The 18,794-nt window shown below is 38.2% G+C and overlaps 1 protein-coding gene across 9 annotated transcripts in view; it reads right to left on the reverse strand.

Annotated features, from left to right (window-relative positions):
* ZFAND4 (zinc finger AN1-type containing 4) overlaps window positions 1–18,794 on the reverse strand; it is a 138,323-nt gene that overhangs the window by 40,023 nt on the left and 79,506 nt on the right. For all 9 annotated transcript variants that reach the window (XR_002785508.2, XM_064269822.1, XM_023547160.2 and 6 more), the window contains one exon: window positions 12,980–13,127. Coding sequence is in view for 8 of the 9 variants with exons in the window: in XM_064269822.1 (XP_064125892.1) it covers window positions 12,980–13,127 (148 nt within the window). In the remaining variant the exon portion in view is untranslated. The remainder of the gene's footprint in view (window positions 1–12,979; window positions 13,128–18,794) is intronic.

Here is an 18,794-nt window from a genome sequence, read left to right on the forward strand (position 1 = left end):
AAGTGTGTCTCTTGTACACAGCATATTGATGGATCTTGTTTTTTTATCCATTCTGTCACTTTCTGTCTCTTTATGGGTGCATTTAGGCCATTTACATTCAGTGTAATTATTGATAGGTGTGGGTTTATTGCTGTCATTTGTAGTGCTTTTTTGTGTGGTGCTAACGTTTTCTTTGTTCCTCTTGACTCTCCTGCGTTGTTTCTTTTGTTTGTGGATTACTTTTGTTTTTGTAGATTTTATTTTTATCAAGACTTTATGTTTTTCTTCTTTATTTTGATGAGTCGGTTTGTTAACTTCCTTCGTGTTTTCCTTGAAATTTACCCTTATCTTCCTCGGTTTGAACCAGTCGATTATCACTTGGTATCACCTTGCCTTCTTTTCCCTTAGAAAGTTCTATACCTACACCGTTTATTCCCTCTTTTATTGTTCTGACACTGTTGTCATTTACAGATTAACCTCTCTGGTTCCCTGTTGCAAATGTTTTGGTTTTGGATAGTCCTTGAGAGATCATTTCCTATGCTGGTATCTGGCTGGTACAATCTGGCATCCTAGATTCAGGCTGTGGTCTGATTTTATTTGTTCTCAGACTGAAGGACTCATTTTAATAATTCTTGCGGGTTTGGTTTGGTTTTTACATATTGGCTTAATTTCTGTTTATCTGGAAATGTCCTAATTTCACCATCATATCTGAATGAAAGTTTTGCAGGATATATTATTCGTGGTTGGCAATGTTTTCCTTTCAAGTTTTATATATATCATCCCATTGCATTCTTGCTTGTATGGTTCCTGCAGAATAATCAGAGCTCAGTCTTATTGTTTCTCCTCTGTATGTGAATTTTTGTTGTTCTCGAGCTGCTTTAAGGTTTTTTCTTTGTCTTTGGTTTCAGCGAGTGCGATTATGATATGCCTTGATGTTTTTCTTTCAGGGTCCATCCTATTTGGGGTTCGTTGAGCTTCTTGGATAGTCAGCTTTTCATCATTCATATTAGGGAAGTTTTCTGTCAGCAATTCTTTAATGATCCTGTCTGTGTTTTCCGTCTTCTCTCCCTGTTCTGGAACTCTGATCACTCGCAAAGTTTTGCTTTTGATTGTGTCCCATATAGTTCTCAGAGTTTCCTCATTTTTCTTCGTTTTTTTTTTTTTTTTTTCTGATTTTTCCTCAAACAGTTGTATCCAAGTGTTTGTCTTCAATTTCACTGATCCTGTCTTCCATCGTTTGAAGCCTGCTCCTCAGTCCTTCTCTAACACTATCCATTTCTGAAATCCTGTTTATCTTTCAGATTTCTAATTGTTGTTTTTGTATTATTTCTAGTTATGAATTTATTTTGACATTTTGTTCCTGTATTATTTTCCTGAATTCTTCCACCTTCTTGCCTTATTTTCCATGAATTTATCTGACTTTTCTATAAATTTGTCTATTTTTTTCCTCATTTTTGTCTGCTTTTTGCTTCAACTCTTGGATAGTTCTGGATATTAGAGACTTGAATTCCCTGTCAGGTAATTCTAGTGCATTTTCTTCTACTAGAAAGTCATCTGGTGTTTTATTTTGGACACCTACTGGAACCATCCTGTCCTATTTTATATGTTTTGACATATATTGTCTACTGTCTTTGAGGGATTCAGTAGTTATTTTCTTCATTTACTGATTGTAGATTTTTTTGTTCCATCCTGGTTTTTTGTTTCATTTGTTATGTCCGAGAAGGCAGGCTGTGCGTTCTTTGTTTTTTACTTGTCCTTAGTCATGATCTTTTTCATCTCCTTGTCCAATGGGTGGTACTGGTCACTCAGCTATGGTGCAGGAGGGCAGGTCCAGTTGTTTGTGGCACATACTAGGGCTAACAGGGCAGACCAGGAATCAGTGCCAGGCAAGTTCTGGTAGGCTGTCCCTGTGCTGCTCGGAGGTGTGATGTTCAGCATATGGTACAGGTAGGCAGGAAAGAGAAGGGAGGTTGTGATGTATGGAGCTAGTATGGGTATGGGAAAGAGAAAAGAGAAACATGAGCCAAAAACAAACAAAGGAAAAATAAAAACACACAGTGCCAAAAGGGAAAAAGCACAAAGAGAGCTTACCTTTGGAGTAGAGATGAGAACCCAAGAAATAGAGAGAACAAAAAGAAAAAAAAAAGGAAAAAAAAACTAGATAAATATTTGGAAAAGAAAAAAAAAAAGTAGAAAATAAAAGCCTCCAGGCATCCCACCAGTGAGGCTGCGAAGACTGGGGAAGTCTTCCAGGTTGCATGGTATAGCCTGGCTAGAGGGGGTACAGATGTCCCATAGCACCAGGCATTCAGGAGACTGGAAAACAAGGTAAGTATAGACAGACGAGAACTGAGAAGTGAAGAAGGACAAAAAGGGAAAAAGAGAGAAGGAAAAAATAAAAAGAAAGAAAAAAAAAGAAAAGAAATGCTCCCAGGGATTCAGCTTACACATCTGTGCAGTGCAGTCCGGCTAGAAGGGGATCCCAAGTGCGAAAAGAGAAAGAAAACAAGCAAACAAATCAAAACAGAACAAAGCAAAGCAAAAAAAAAAAAAAAAAAGCCCCAGGGATCCCAGAAACGTTGTGTCGTGTGCCAGGGGAGTGGACCCCCCCCGGTCAAGCAGAGCTTCACAGCCTTTCAAGAAGCAAAGATGGCACACGGAGCCAGGTGTTAAAGAGAAAGGAGGCAGAGCTGGTGGGAGGCACGGAAGAAATCAAAAGAGGCCGAAAGAAGCTACAGCAAGCAGCTCAGTGACCCAGCCAGTGTGGATAGGGCAAATCCAAGTGGCCTGGGGTGGAAACTGTTGCCTCCTGGCCAAGAGACTGTGGCTGGTGGAAAGCAGAGGAGGCTGAAGGGGTAGGGAGATAAGGGTGGAGATTAGGAAAGTGTGTATCTCTTCTTACTGGGTTCTCTGTCTCCTGCTGGGAACATCATGAAGCTGCTTTTCCATACTCCCTGTCCACCAATCTGTGATGTAGTGGGGGCAAATCCAAGCAACAAGGATGCTGCACTTCCTGGATGGTCGAGCCACTGTAACCAGCCAGGAAGCTCAGAGGTAGAGCAGCAGGAAGAGGACGGGGGTAAGAAAGCATTTATCAACAGTTACTGGGTGCTCTGTTTCCTGCTGCAAGCTCCAAGAAGGTACTTTCCCATGCTCCCTGTCAGCTGGTCTCTGACAGGGATCCAAGATGGTGAATCCATGCTCTGTTAGCTGAAAAGGAACCTTGACAAATATCTCTCCTTGCTCTCAGTCTTCTGTCAGTTTCTTATTGTATTTGGTGTTTGGCTGAGTTCTTTATCTCTTCATTTGACACTTCAGGTTCCAGGAATGACGTTTTTCTCTGTTTTACTTAGTTTTTCAGGTCTTTATTGTGGAGGGACAGCATAGTGCTTCCTTCTATGGCGCCATGTTGGCCGGAAGTCAGGAATGTAATTAAAGCTACCACACACTGGAGTTGCTGGGAAGATGGCGACATAAACAAATCATTGTTCCAACCTTCTGCCACAAGTAAAACAAAAAATACAAGGAAACAGTGCTCAGTGTTGAGCAACTCTGAACTTGGGAATAGAGGACAGCAGTGGGGTACTGCAGACAGGCAAGAATCAATGAATCAACAAGTGTATACAGTAGGAAAATCTCTTCTTCCATTGTCCCTGTCCCCCCAGTCACACGGTCTGCCGGATACTGTGAACTACAAAAGCAACCACTGCAAAAAGCCTGCTTCTCTAACCACCACACCCCCTGCGTGTACAAAGAGAAGAGACCTCATGTTTCTTCTCTAAAATCAACAAGGCAGACCTCCTTTGGGGCATGACAGCACCTCTACCACCCAGACACTGTCAGCTATCAGGTTTCTACAAACCTTTGATGTCCACACATCTATGGAACACCAAATAATGAAAAGAATGGAAGAATATAATACAACATTAAACATAATTAAAGACGTAAGGGAAAACACAGACAACATATAAAAGAAATAAGAAAAACAATGCATGAACGAAATGAAAATCTAAAAAAAGAGATAAAAGGAAACCAAACAAAAATATTTCAACTGCAAGGGATAATAACTGAAATGAGAACACAATGGCATAACTTAACAATAGATTTGATCAGACAGAAGAAATAATCAACAAATTAGAGGATGAGATAGTCAAAACTATGGAGTCTGAGGAGCAAGAAGAATGAAGGCTCAAGAAGGCTGAGCACAGTTTACCGGAATTATCTGAGAACATCAAGTGACCAGATAATAGTCATCATGGAAATTTCAGAAGGAGATGAGAGGAAGGGACAGAAAGAATATTTGAAGAAATAATGACAGAAAATTTCCCCAATCTGATGAAGAACATGAATCTACAAATCCAAGAAACTCAAAGAACTCCAACCAGGAAAAAGCCAAAAAGATCTACACTGAGACACACCATAGTCAGGCTCTCAAAAAGTAAAGATAAAGAGAGAATCCTGGCAGCACTGAGAGAGAAGCAAACAGAAACATAAAGGTTCCCCAATAAGATTAAATGCCAATTTCTCCTCAGAAACACTGGGGCTAGAAAGCAATGGAAAGACATATTTAAAGTAATAAAAGAAAATAACTGTCAACGAAGAATACCATACCCAGTGAAACTGTCCTTCAAGAATGAGGGTGAAATTAAAACATTCCCAAACAAGCTGAGGGAGTTCATACCCATCAAACTGACACTACCAAAAAATATTAACAGGAGTTCTGCAGATGGAAAGGACATCAGAAAGTAATTCAAAGCCATACATGAAAACAAAGATCCCTAAGTAAAGGGAATTGCACAGACAAGTATAAGAGTTAGAAATAATGTATTCATGCTTGATAATTCTAATTCTTTTGTCCCTCAGGCTTTTTAATGACAAATGTATAAAAATCAAGAATAAAATTACATTGCAGAGTACATGGAATATAAAGATGTAATTAGCAACAACAACAACAAAATGTGGGGGGAAAGAGGGCATAGGTATAGAATTTCTTGAATGTTACTGAAGTTAAGGTGGTACCAACTTATCTTAGGATGCTATAAATACAAGACGTTAAATTTAATATTCACGGTAATTACCATGAAAATAAAAAACATACATAAAAGGAAAGGAGAAGAGAACTTAAATGGCTCACTGCAGTAAACCAACAAAAGACAAAAGCAAGCAGTAGTAAAGGACAAAGGCAAAGAAGGTTTAAGACATAAGAAAAATAAGTAATAAAATGGTATAAGTAAGTCACTTCTTATTGGTAATTACAGTGAATATAAATGGACTAAATGCTTCAATCAAAAGGCAGAGAGAGTGGCAGGATGGATAAAAAACATGTTCCAACTACGTGCTGTTTACAGGAAATGCACTTAGACCCAAGGACACAAATTGGTTGAAAGTGAAAGGATGGGGAAAAAAATATTCCATGCAAACAACCAAAAGAGAGCTGGTATGGCAATCTTAATATCAGACAAAGTAGACTGTAAAACAAAATCTGTTAGAAGAAATAAAGAAGGACACTATATACTAATAAAAGGGTCAATTTATAAAGAAAGTTTAACAATCATAAATATATGAGGGTAAGTCAAAAAGTATTGCTACTAGTGTCCCAGTTCATACATGCAGGAGTTTATTCCAAACAAAACATGTTTAAACATGTCTCTGCAATCAGTGGATGGCTACAGACAAGTTCTCACTCAGTAAGTACACTTAGTTTCCTTACGGTGCCTTCAAAGAAATGAATATTTTTTGTGCCATGGAAAAAAGTAATTTTGACGTCAAGGATAATACCAAATTTTTAACAAAACTCAAATGGACATCTTCCCAAACCACTGAAGCCTTACAACAAGTTTATGGGAATGCTGCCCCACATAAAAAAGACAGGTTTTTAGATGGCTCAAGCATTCTAAGGAAGGTCAGGAAAACCTCAAAGAGGAGCCAACAGAGGGAAGACTACTCAGAAGGTTATTCTGGCTGTTTTTTTTGGGATTCTAAAAGGGTAATCTTGATAGATATTCTCAAAGGGCACAGGACAGTCACGGGGGCATTTTATGAGGAAATTTTAAGAAAACTGAAAACTGGTGATAAAAAGGCCAGGGAAGTTGTGCTGAGGAATTTTTTTTCCATCATGACAATGCACCTGCTCATCCTTTGAGGGTGGCAAAGGCTGTCCTATGAGAATTTCATTAGGAAACCCTACCCCATCTACCCTACACCCCTGATCTTGCCCTTCAGACTTCTTTTTTTCCCCAAAACTCAAAGAACATTTAAAAGGAACATACTCTGAGTCACTTGAGGATGCCAACACTGCCACTTTGACATGGTATAAATTGAAGAGTCCAGAATTCTTCAGGGAAGGATTAGAGAGATGGAAAAACTGCCCTCAGAAGTCTACAGACTTAGACGGAGGATATGTCGAGAAACAGCTTCACATTTTGATATTTTTTGTTTAATAAAGTTCCTACGATTTTGTAGCAATACTTTTTGACCTACCCTCATATATGCACCGAACAATGGAGTATCGAAATACATAAAGAAAACACTACAGAATTATAGGGAGAAATAGATAGCACACAGTAATACGTGGAGAATTCAATACACCATTTTCAACACTGGACAGAACATCTAGAAAGAAGATCAACAAGGCAACAGAGGACCTGAATGACAGTATAAATCAACCAGACTTAACAGACATATACAGAACACTCCACCCAACAACAGCACAATATATATTCTACTCCAGTGCACATGGATCATTCTCCAGGATATACCACATGATTAGGTCACAAGGCAAGTCTTGATAAATTTAAAAAGATTGAAATCATACAAATTATTTTCTCTGACCACAACAGAGTGAAGTTACAAATCAGTAACAGAAAAAAAAAAAAAAGGAAAATACACAACCCTATGGAAATTAAACAATGCACTATTAAACTATCAATGGGTCAAGGAAGAAGTCAAAAGAGAAACCACAAATTTCTTAGACTTAAATGAAAAGGACAGCACGGCATATCAAAACTTATGGGAGGAAACGAAGGAGGAACTCAGAGGGAAACTTACAGCAATAAATGGCTTCATGAAGAAAGAACAAAGATCTCAAATCAACAGCCTAACCTGACAACTCCAGGAACAAGAAAGAGAAGAACAAACCAAGGTTAAATCTATCAGAAGAAAAGAAACAACAAAGATCAAAGAAATATATGAAATTAAAAATAGAAAATGAAAAAATAATAGAAAAAATCAACAAAATCAAAAGTTGGTTCTTTGAAAAGATCAATGAAATTGACAAACCTTTAGGTAGGCTGACAAAGAAACAAGTAAGGAAAGATGCAAAGAACCAAAATAAGAAATAAAAGAGGGAACACTACAACTGATCTGAAGGGAATAAGAAAATTACGACAGAATATTACGAACAACTGCTTAACAACAAACTGGATAACCTAGATGAAATGGACAAATTCTTAGAAATCTACCCAAACTGATACAACAAAAGGAACTAGAAAATCTCAACAGACCCATAACTAGCAAAAAGATTGAATCAGTGATCAAAAACCTCCCAACGCAAAGGATATTAACAGGCACTTCACTAAAGAAGACATTCAGGTAACTAACAGATACATGAGGAAATGCTCACAATCATTAGCCATTAGAGAAATGCAAATCAAAACTACAATGAGATTCCATCTCACTCCAACAAGGCTGGCATTAATTAAAAAAAAACACAAAATAATAAATGTTGGAGAGGTTGCGGAGAGACTGGAACACTTATATACTGCTGGTGGCAATGTAAAATGGTACAACCATTTCGGCACTTCCTTAAAAAGTCAGAAATAGAAGTACCATATGATCCAGTGATCCCACTCCTTGGAATATAGCCTAGAGAAATAAGAGCCTTTACACGAACAGATATATGCACACCCATGTTCATTCCAGCACTGTTTACAATAGCAAAAAGCTGGAAACCACCAAGGTGCCCATCAAGGGATGAATGGATAAATAAATTTTGGTATATTCATATAATGGAATACTATGCATTGATAAAGACCAATGATGAATCCGTGAAACATTTCATAACATGGAGGAATCTGGAAGGCATTATGCTGAGTGAAATTAGTCAGTTGCAAAAGGACAAATATTATATGACTATTATAACAACTCAAAAAATAGTTTAAAACAGAGAAGGAAATATTCTTTGATGGTTATGAGAACAGGGAAGGAGGGAGGGAGAGGTGTTACTAGACAAGAACTATTTTATGTGAAGAGAAAGACAATACACAATACGGGAGAGGTCAGCACAATTGGACTAAACCAAAAGCCAAGAAGCTTCCTGAATAAACCGAATGCTTTGAAGGCCAGAGTAGCAGGGGTGGGGGTTTGGGAGCCATGGTTTCAGGGGACATCTAAGTCAACTGGCATAATAAAATCTATTAAATAGACATTCTGCATCCCACCTTGGCGAGTGGCCTGTGGTCTTAAACGCTACCAAGCGGCCATCTAAGGTGCATCAATTGGTCTCAACCTACCTGGAGCAAAGGAAAATGAAGAACACCAAGATTCAAGGTAATTATGAGCCCGAGAGACAGAAAGGGTCACATAAATCAGAGATTACATCAGCCTGAGACCAAAAGAACTACATGGTGCCTGGCTACAACCGATGACTGCCCTGACAGAGAACCCCTGACGGAGCAGAAGGACAGTGGGATGCAGACCTCAAATTGTCGTAAAAAGACCAGACTTAATGGTCTGAGACTAGAAGAACCCCGGAGGTCATGGTCCCCGGACCTTCTGTTAGCCCAAAGACTGGAAACATTCCCAAAGTCAACTCTTCAGACAGGGATTGGGCTGGACTATAAGACAGAAAATGATATTGGTGAAGAGTGAGCTTCTTGGGTCAAGTAGACACATAAGACTATGTGGGCAGCTCCTGGAGAGGAGATGAGAAGGCAGGGGGGGACAGGAGCTGGCTGAATGGACATGGGGAATAGAGGGTAGAGAGGAGGAGTGTGCTGTCTCATTAGGAGGAGAGCAACTAGGAGTATATAGCAACGTGTATATGAATTTTTGTATGAGAGACTGACTTGATTAGTAAGCTTTCATTTAAACCAAAAAAAATAAAAAAAAAAACCTCCCGAGAAAAAACAGTCCTGAACCAGATGGCTTCACTGATGCATCCTAATGAACATTTAGGGACTAACTGACACCAATCCTGTTTAAACTCTTCCAAAAGATAGAGATGAAAAGAATACTCCCTAACCCTAATTCACTCTATAAAGCTAACATAACCCTGATACCAAAACAAGACAAAAACACAAGAAAAGGAATCTACATGTCAATATCCCTTAGGAATATAGATGCAAAAATCTCAGCAACAAACTAGCAAACAGAATCCAACAGTATCTTAAAAGAGTCATATAACATGACCAAGTCGGATTTATTCCAGGAATGCAAGGACAGTTCAACAGTAGAAAATCAAAAACAAAGGAAAAGAACCACATGATTATCTCTGCAGGTGCAGAAAATTGCTTGATAAAATCCAACACCCTTTCTTGATAAAAATCCTAAAGAACAATGGAACAGAAGGGAAATCCCTCAATATGATTCAGGGCATATATGAAAAGACAACAGTCAACATTATACTTAATGCAGAAAGACTGACAGCCTCCCCCTTTAAACCAGCAACACGACAAGGGTGCCCACTTCTATTCAATTTTGTATTAGAAGTCCTAGCCAGAGCAGTAAGACATGAAAAAGAAATAAAAGGCATCAAGATTATAAAAGAAGTAGTAAAATTATCTCTATTACCAGATGGTATGATTCTCTATATAGAAGATTCCAAAATTTCTGCAAGAAAACGTCTAGAGCTAATAGAAGAATTTGGCGAAGTTGCAGAGTACAAGGTCAACAAGAACAGAAATCAGCTGGGTTTTCTTACACCAACAGTGAGAAATCTGAAAGTGAAATTAGGGCAACTATTCCATTTACAATAGCATCTAAGAGAATCAACACCTAGGAATAAACGTAACCAGGGACATGAAGTAGTTATACAATAAAAATTATAAAACACTGCTGAAGGCAAATAAAGACTTATATAAATGGAAAGATATCCCATGTTCATGGATTGGAAGACTTAACATTGTTAAGATGTCAGTACTACCCAAAGCAATCTATAGATTCAATACAATCCCAATCAAAATTCCAACAACCTTCTTTACAGAAATGGAAAAACCAATCTCAACTTTATATGGAATGGCAAGAGGCCCCAAATAGCTAAAGCAATGTTGAAAGAAAAGAACAAAGTAGGAGAACTCACAATACCTGATTCTAAAACATACTATACAGCTATAGTAATTAAAACAGCCTGAGAGTCCAGAGAGAGTCCAGAAATAAACCCACACATTTATGGTCAACTGATTTTTGATAAGGGTGCTAAGTCCATCCCATAGGGGAAAGAAGAGTCTCTTCAATAAATGGTATTGGGAAAATTGGATTTCCACAAGCAGAAAAATGGAACAGGATCTATGCTTCACACCAAACACAAAAACAAATTCAAATTGGATTAAGGACCTAAATGTACAAACCAAAAACATAAAATGCTTAGAAGAAAATGCAGGGATGATACTGTCGGTCCCAGCTTTTGACAATGGATTATCTAATACAATAACAAAAGCACAAACAGAAAAAAGGCAAAATAAATAAATGGAACCTCATAAAAATTAAAAATTTTGTTCACCAAAAGACTTTACCAAAAAAGTAAAAAGACAAGATACTGACTGGGAGAGTATCTTATGAAACCATATATCTGATAAGAACCTAACTACCAAAATATATATAAAACTGAAAACTTAACAACAGAAAGAGAAATAAACCAATCACGAAAATGGGCAAAGGACTTGATAGACATTTCATCAAAGAGGACATTTAAAAGGCCACCAAAAACATGAAGGATACGCAACATCATTAGGCACCAGAGAGATTCAAATCCAAACCACAATGAGATAACATTTCACTCCCAGTAGGAGAGCTAAGATTTAAAAAAGGAAAAAAAAAAAAAGCAAAAACCCAGAAAATAACAAATGTTGACGAGGATGTGCGAAAATGGCACCTTTATCCACTGCTGGTGGGAATACAAAATGGTATAGCCACTGGGTAAAACAGTGTGGCATTTCCTAGAAAAACAAATGACCTGGCAATTCCACTCCTGGTATACACCCAAAAGGCTTGAAAGCAGAGATTCAAACAGAGACTTCTACACCAATGTTCACTGCAGCACTATTCACAATAGCTAAAAGGTAGAAACAATCTAAAAGCCCATCAACAGATGAATGGATAAACTAAAGGTGATACATACATACAATGGAACACTACTCAGCCAACAGAAGAAATGAAGTCTTGATACATGCTACAATATGAATGGAGCTGGAAGACATTACGCTTGGTGATATAAGTCAGTTACAAAAGGACAAATATTGCATGACCTCACTTATATAAAAAGACAAAAAAGGCATGTATAGAGACCAAATTTTATTAATGGTTACCAGCAGAGAGAGGGAGGTGTAAAGGAGAAGTTATTGCTTATGCAGTACTGAGTTCTGGCTTACGGTGATGGAAAAAATCACACCAATTAAGGGTAGGATTGCACAAGTGATCATTTAAGTGCTGTCAATTAGTTGTACACCTGCTTAAAAGTTGAACCGGAAAAGTTGTGTGATAGACATTTACAACAATGACAGAAAAAGAGTAGCAGCTGAGACTGGTTTTGTACAACCAAACACCTCAAGGGATTTGGTTCCTTCGTTTGCAGGTTTAGGGTCATAGTTTCATGGAACAACCTGGTTAATTGGCCTAATAACGTGTTTAATGCTTCTATTCTACCTCCTATTCCACTGCATATGCCTGAGGTCCTAAAAACTTGCAAATGGACATCCAAGGAACAACAATTGGTCCCTACTCGCCTGGTGCAACAGAGGAAGGAGGACAGTCAGGAATAGGAGGAGGATATGCAATGTGTGGCTAATTGCCTCCATGAACAATTACCTCCTTTGCCGTGAGACCAGAAGAACTGGATGGTACCCGGGTACCATTACTGAACATTTCAATCATAGATTCTATAGAAGAATCCTGATGAAAAGGGGCAAAATACAAAACGGAATTTCAAATTCTCATGGAATCCAGAGTTTCTAGAGCCATGGAGGCTGGATATAGCCCCGAAACTACTGCCCTGAGATAATGTTTAAATCTGAAATCCGAAATATTCCCTGAAGTCTTCTCAAAACCAAACAATAGTTTTGCTTAACTAGTACACAGTATCTGCCTTCAGCATTATGCTCTTTTAAGAACTATCTATATGGGATTAAACTGACAACAGCAACTCAAAAAGATTGGATAGGAAGCTTAGGGGATACTATGTTTATGTTAATGGGGGAGGAACAACCCAGAAAAGGAGTGTGAGAATGGCTGCACAACTCGAAGAATGTAATCACTGTCACTGAATTATACACGTAGAAACTGTTGAATTGGTATATGCTTCGCTGTGTATATTCTCAGTAACAACAACAAAAAATTAAATAAAAAATTTTTAAAACAATGTATATTGGTTCAATCACTCTGGAAAACTGACACTATCTCATAAAGCTGAGTATGCATACATGCATGTAAACACCAGCAAAGGGAAGAGGGAATAGCCATAATGAATAAATACTAACAAGGCATTTTAAAGGTAATTATTGTATGATTAAAGTTTAGGCTACCTTTTATTATCCTTCTTATCTCTAAGGTTGTGAAATTTTTAAAAAAATCAAACTATTTTAAATTAAATTTAGTCACCTTAGATGTGTTGCTGGCCTAAATAAAATCAATTTATCACTTTTAATATCTCAATAAATAACTGAGGCCAGAAGCTTGAAATACATTTTACGGATCTTTTTTTTTTTTTTTTTCCTACAGTTACTGACAGGCCTCATTGCTGTGAGCCCTACAGGGATAAAGGAAGCTAGAGAAAGGTCGGCAGCTTCACCTTTTTGCTGAGATTCATGTTCTCCATCTTTGCCTTCAGCAGCTTCATCTTATTCATAGTTATTGAATTTTCAATTATCTGTTGCCCAGAAGGAGAAGGCTCAGTTTCTTCATCTTCATCTGTATACAAATTATACACAGAGCCTCCACTGCAAAGGAAGCAATGACCACTCGTGAAACGTGCTTGATGCCTGCATAGTGACGACTAACATACGTGCAACAGGAACCTCAGATGCTGCTAATGATAAAACCAAAATGCAAGGAAAATGTATTTCAAAAATATATCTCTAGAAGAAAAAATTAAGTGGAGATAAATACCATGATATAGCATTACTCTGAATTCAGTGCACCATCAGTCAAGATCTTTTGGCAGCCACTGTGGTGCAGTAGTTAAGAGCTCAGCTGGTAGCCCAGATTAATGGTCAGCAGTTCAAATCCACTAGTTGCTCCTCAGAAACCTTACAGGGTAGTTCTACTCTGTTGTACTGAGTTACAAGCACTGGAATTGACTCACAGCAATGGGTTTAAATTTTATATCATCACCACAGGTCAAAATATACTTCCACAAGAATGCTCTGACTTCACTTTACTCGCCAAAGCTGATAACTATGAAACCCAGACAACAGGCTGATCGATTTCCATTAACCAGACACTGGCACAGAAGTCCAGATTTTTATTCATCCTGAGGGTATTCTCACTCATATACAGGTGATGTCAGAACATTTTCTGTTCTTAAAGAACAACAACAAAAAAAAAAAAATAGGAATAACAGGGTTTCTCTAAGTTAATCTGGAAATAGAACTACTTGGAATAGCATAGATATTCACATGAAAAAAGATGCCAAGTCAAGGCATGACACAAATTTCTGAACCTGTTTGCTGAACATTTCCATTACCATTCAACCATCATGACATTTATTTACAAAGTAATTAAACTAACACTGGGATTCCCTCCTCTTTGATTGCATAACATCACGGTATTTATCACACTATCCTCATATTTATACTTGTATGTTTTTCTTTTCCCTAAACTCCCCCATAGTTAAGCAAGTTGAAAGCAGGTATTAGCTTTATTCATCTTCCTAGTTCTAGCACCTGGCACAGTGCTGAGCTGATGAACTGATCACAAACATTATTGAAATTTCATTTAGCTTTTTCAATAACGTGAAAATTAGAATGGCAAGGGTTTAAAAAAACAGCTCAGCATATTTGGTGAATGACTAAAATTTTAAATACTGCAGAAGAGAAATGAGTATTAATCACCATGCTTGATTTACTTATAGAAAAACGAAAGGATGCATCTATGCTACAGAAGTATGAGGGTTAAAACATCCTGTTCTACATGGCTGTAAGAAACGGAAACAACTTAGAAGGATAATCTTAACAGGGCATATGACACCTGGCACGCATACTACCACCAAGGGCAAAGTAGAAAGTGGATAGCCCCATTCCCAAAGTTCATATGGTGAAACTGGTGACCTTTTGACATTGCGGGCTAATTGCACGCAGAGCAGGCAGGCATGGGTATCCGAGGGAAGAATGTTAGGAACTGGTCTCCACATGATTACCACTGTTACCTACTGCCGGTGCCTCCTGGTGGATGTCGCCTGACACAACAGGCACACACTAATGTAATGCCATTGCTGCTGTGTAGCTGATGCCTACTCTGCCAGGCACTTCCTGTGCATCATTTCAAAAGTTCACATAAACTATATAAGGGAGGCATTACATCCCATTTTAGAAAAGAAGAAACTGCGGTTGAGAGAGGTAAAGCTATTTTGGTCAAGACCAAAGAGCTAGCAGATGATGGACCTAAGATTCAAATCCCCCATCTGTCTGGTTCCAAAGCCTATTCCTTCTTCTCTTGCTTCCTCAGGGACCAAGCAACAGGCTTCACTGCATCATGCCTGTGCGCCCAAATGAGAGACAGAACGTATACTATGCGAAGGTTCTTCTCTTAAGGTCAGCTAAACCTGTAAAGGAGGGCTAAGTGAAGACTTTAACCACTTCACCCTGTAGAGTTGGAAGGGATGACTTAAGTATACTCTATTTTTGGTTACCTTGTAGTATTTTAACTGTAAGTACTACTCTGTTACCTTGTAGTGTTTTAACTTTGTTGTTATTAGATGTCGTTAAGTTGTTTTTGACTCATAACGAACCCACGTGACAGAGTAGAACCATCCCACAAATTTTCTACACTGTAACCTTCACAGAAGCAGACTGCCATGTCTTTCTCCCGAAGAACAGCTGGTGGGTCAAACTACCAACCTTTTGGTTAGTAGGTGAGTGCTTAACCATTGTACCACCAGGGCTCCTTTAAATACCCATACTGAATACTGAAAGAGGTTTCTGGCTCAGCCTTCCTCTTATAAAAACCCAGTCCTTTATACACAAATAAGAAAGTACAGTCATAAATATTTCATTGAACGCATTTCAGAATATAAAACATTTTAAATTCATGTATTTTTTTCAAAGAACCACATTATTGTATTTTCCCTCACAAACCATAAATTCTTCAGATCAGTTAGAAGCCAATCACAAATTTTTTCTAAGTAAAAAATGCGATAACCAGACCAGGATAACACAGTAATTTACAAACTTAACCCCAAAACATCTTTCTCAATTTTCTTGAATGCTAAATATGTTTTCTAAATCTTTAATCTAATAATATGATCAAAGAATAAGAAGTGGATAAATGGCAATATTTATTTCAAACTAAATATTGATTATAGCATCCCAAAGTCAAGTACTCATGCGAATTTCACAGACAAGTTATCATTTAAGTCTTGCTCTATCTCCTTGTATTACGTTTCTACTTAGAAAAACAGTAAGGAGATATAATTCACTAAAAAGTTTGAGACTAAAAATGACCAATGATGAATTCTGCATCAGAATGGATCAAATAAACACCCAATTCTTCCTATTCCTTCTAGAGCAGAAGTCAACAAACTACAGCCATGGGTCAAATCTGGCCCACCATGGTTTTTTTGTGGCCCACAAGCTAAGAATGGTTTTTATACTTTTAAATGGTTGGGGAAAAAAAAATCAAAAGAATAATATTTTGTAACACAAGAAAATTATATGAAATTCAAAGTTCAGTGCTCATAAATAGTTTTCTTGGGATGCAGCCATGTTAGCTGGACCACCTACTATGTCTGCTTTCCTGCTACAACGGCAAAGTTGAGGAGCTGCGACAGAGGCTTCTGCGATGCTCTGATTGCTTTGCACTGTGACTCAGCATACCACAAATCACAGTGGCACGGTCATAAGTCCACAGCATTTTGAGTGCCATTTTTGAAAATTATCAGTGCATACCCAGCATGTCAAAACAAGAGAAGTGGACTTCAAATGTTGCAATTTTAAGCCACAGTCAATAGTAAATTATTTTGTTATCAAACTAGATAGCAAAGCATTGTGTTTATATAAGTTATACTAAAAAGAATATATCATACTTCAACATTGCCAGACTAAGCACTCACCACAGTATTCCCAACTCACAGGAAAGCAAGAGTCAGGAAATTTAAAATGAAATATCTCATCACAAAAATAAAAAAATGAAAATGAGGCTGTTATCAGTTTCCAAGTCGCTCATTTGTTAACCAAGCAAAGACAGCTGTTTACCAATAGTGAATTAATTAAACTGTGTTTGGTTGCAGCAGGGGAGGAATTGTGTCCAGAGGGGGTTAAAAGCTGTTTAAGACTACTAGCCTTTTAGCAAGAACAACTGCTCAAAGAGTTGACAACACCGGAAGTGACATCAACAGACAATTAAAAAACAGGGCAACTGATTTTGAGCTGTTTCCTTGGCTCTTGCTATGTCAACACTTGTTAACAATACTGCTCGGTCGCTATTGTTTACTCAGGGTGTCAATGCGAAGTTTGAAGTGACTAAAGAATTTGCTTCTATGAATAGTCTGTATAGAACACCTGTAAGAATATTTTCAAAGAAGTTGCTAAAACACTAATTTGCTACAACTTGAAGTGATTCTGCTGACTTATGGTGATAAAAACATATGTTAAACAGAAAAAGGCTTAGTCAGACAGACTGACAAAGCTAGTGAAGATATACGATGTACTACTCATCAGCAGGAACTGCGTAGTAAACATGTCAACCGATCATGTATTACTGAACCAGTAGTGTCAAATTCTGTTGTGATGAGATATTTCATTTTAAATGAACTTCACTTGTTCTCACGGACTTAGCCATCATCAGTTCAATGGCTTGTGGACAGTAAAATTTTACTGTGAGCTTTTTAGTTCACGGCCAAGACTGAAACTTTTCTGAATGTGAAAAACCACCCTCAACCACTATTCTCAAACACTAAAAGCCTCTGGAAATTAGTTTCTACTGTGAACTTGATAATGTTTCTTAAGGAATTCAACCTACAATCATTATGCAAAACAATCCTTATATATGAGATTTATACTGTAGTTCTGAAGTACGGCCAGAATGCTCCTTAGAAGCAAGGATGGCAAGGCTTCATCTCACACACTTTGGACACGTTATCAGGTGGGACCAGTCCCTGGAGAAAGACATCATGCTTAGTAAAGCATCAGTGAAAAAGAGGAAGACTGACAACAAGATAGACTGACACAGTGGCCGCAACAATGGGCTCAAGCATAACAATGATTGTGAGGATGACACAGGACCGGGCAGTGTTTTGTTCTGTTGTACATAGGGTCACTATGAGTCGGAATTGATTTGATGGCACCTAACAACAACAACGTAGTAAAGTCATTTTGATGACAACTAGCATTGTGATGGCGAGTTGCAACATTCCTGTATCCATGACTTTATGTCTTGACCCAAAAGTCTAAAATATTTACTATCTGGCCTTTGACAGAAAAGGTTTGCTGATCCCTGTTCTAGAGTAAGAAGGCCTCTTCTGGAATAGGTGAGACAAGTGTCCTTCAATTGATAAGCAGATAAAGTTTTATACTTCCCTTTGCCATTTACCTCATCCTATCCTTGCCCGCAAATACTTGGGCCTATTCTGCTGGGTGCATGGAAAAGATGAGAAAATAAAAAATTATCTGGAGAGAAAGAATACAATTTTAATTAAAATTCATGGCAACATTTGGGCTATGCTTTAAACACAAACATAAGTTGGCTGGGGGAAGACTAGGGCAAGAGGAGGAAATGGCGTTTCAAGCAAAGAGAAAAACGTGTTAAAAATAGGGCATAATGGAGAGACCCAAACAATCGATGATGGCAGGTCATGGATTGCCTTACAGGCTAAACTAAGGAGCTTAGATTTTATCCTTTAGGAAAGACACCAAGAGAAGGATATTAAGCAAATTTATTCTAAGAAAGAAAACCCTAACAACAGTGAGCCAGCATGTGGAGAGTTGAACGTGAAGAAGTTCTAAGGTGACAGAGACACAGGTAGCCTTCACTGCTTGTCGTTCTTTACTTTTAGCCCATGTGTTTACGCCACTTTTGTACTGTGAACTGGATCCTGACCCATTCTAGTCAACTATCAGTACTCAGCTGTCACAGGTCTGCTCTCTGCAGCCACACATGTGCGCATGAACACACAAACACACACACGCACACACAGCGTACCTTTCTTCCACACACACAGCATCTATGGTAGGCAGAATTCTGAGAAGGGCCCCATGATTCCTGATCCTTGATGTACACATACTAGATAATCTCCTCCCCTTAAGTGTGGGCAGGACTAACAGGATTTTGTAGACATAATTAAGGCCCTAAATTAGTTTTGAGTTCATCAAAAGGGAGCTGAAGGCAGCCTCTAGCCAACAGCCAGCAAAAAGCCAGGACTCTCAGTCATACAGCTGCAAGGCAATGAATTA

The sequence above is a fragment of the Loxodonta africana genome, chromosome 16, assembly GCF_030014295.1.
Source record: "Loxodonta africana isolate mLoxAfr1 chromosome 16, mLoxAfr1.hap2, whole genome shotgun sequence".
In the NCBI taxonomy this organism is placed as follows: domain Eukaryota; kingdom Metazoa; phylum Chordata; class Mammalia; order Proboscidea; family Elephantidae; genus Loxodonta; species Loxodonta africana.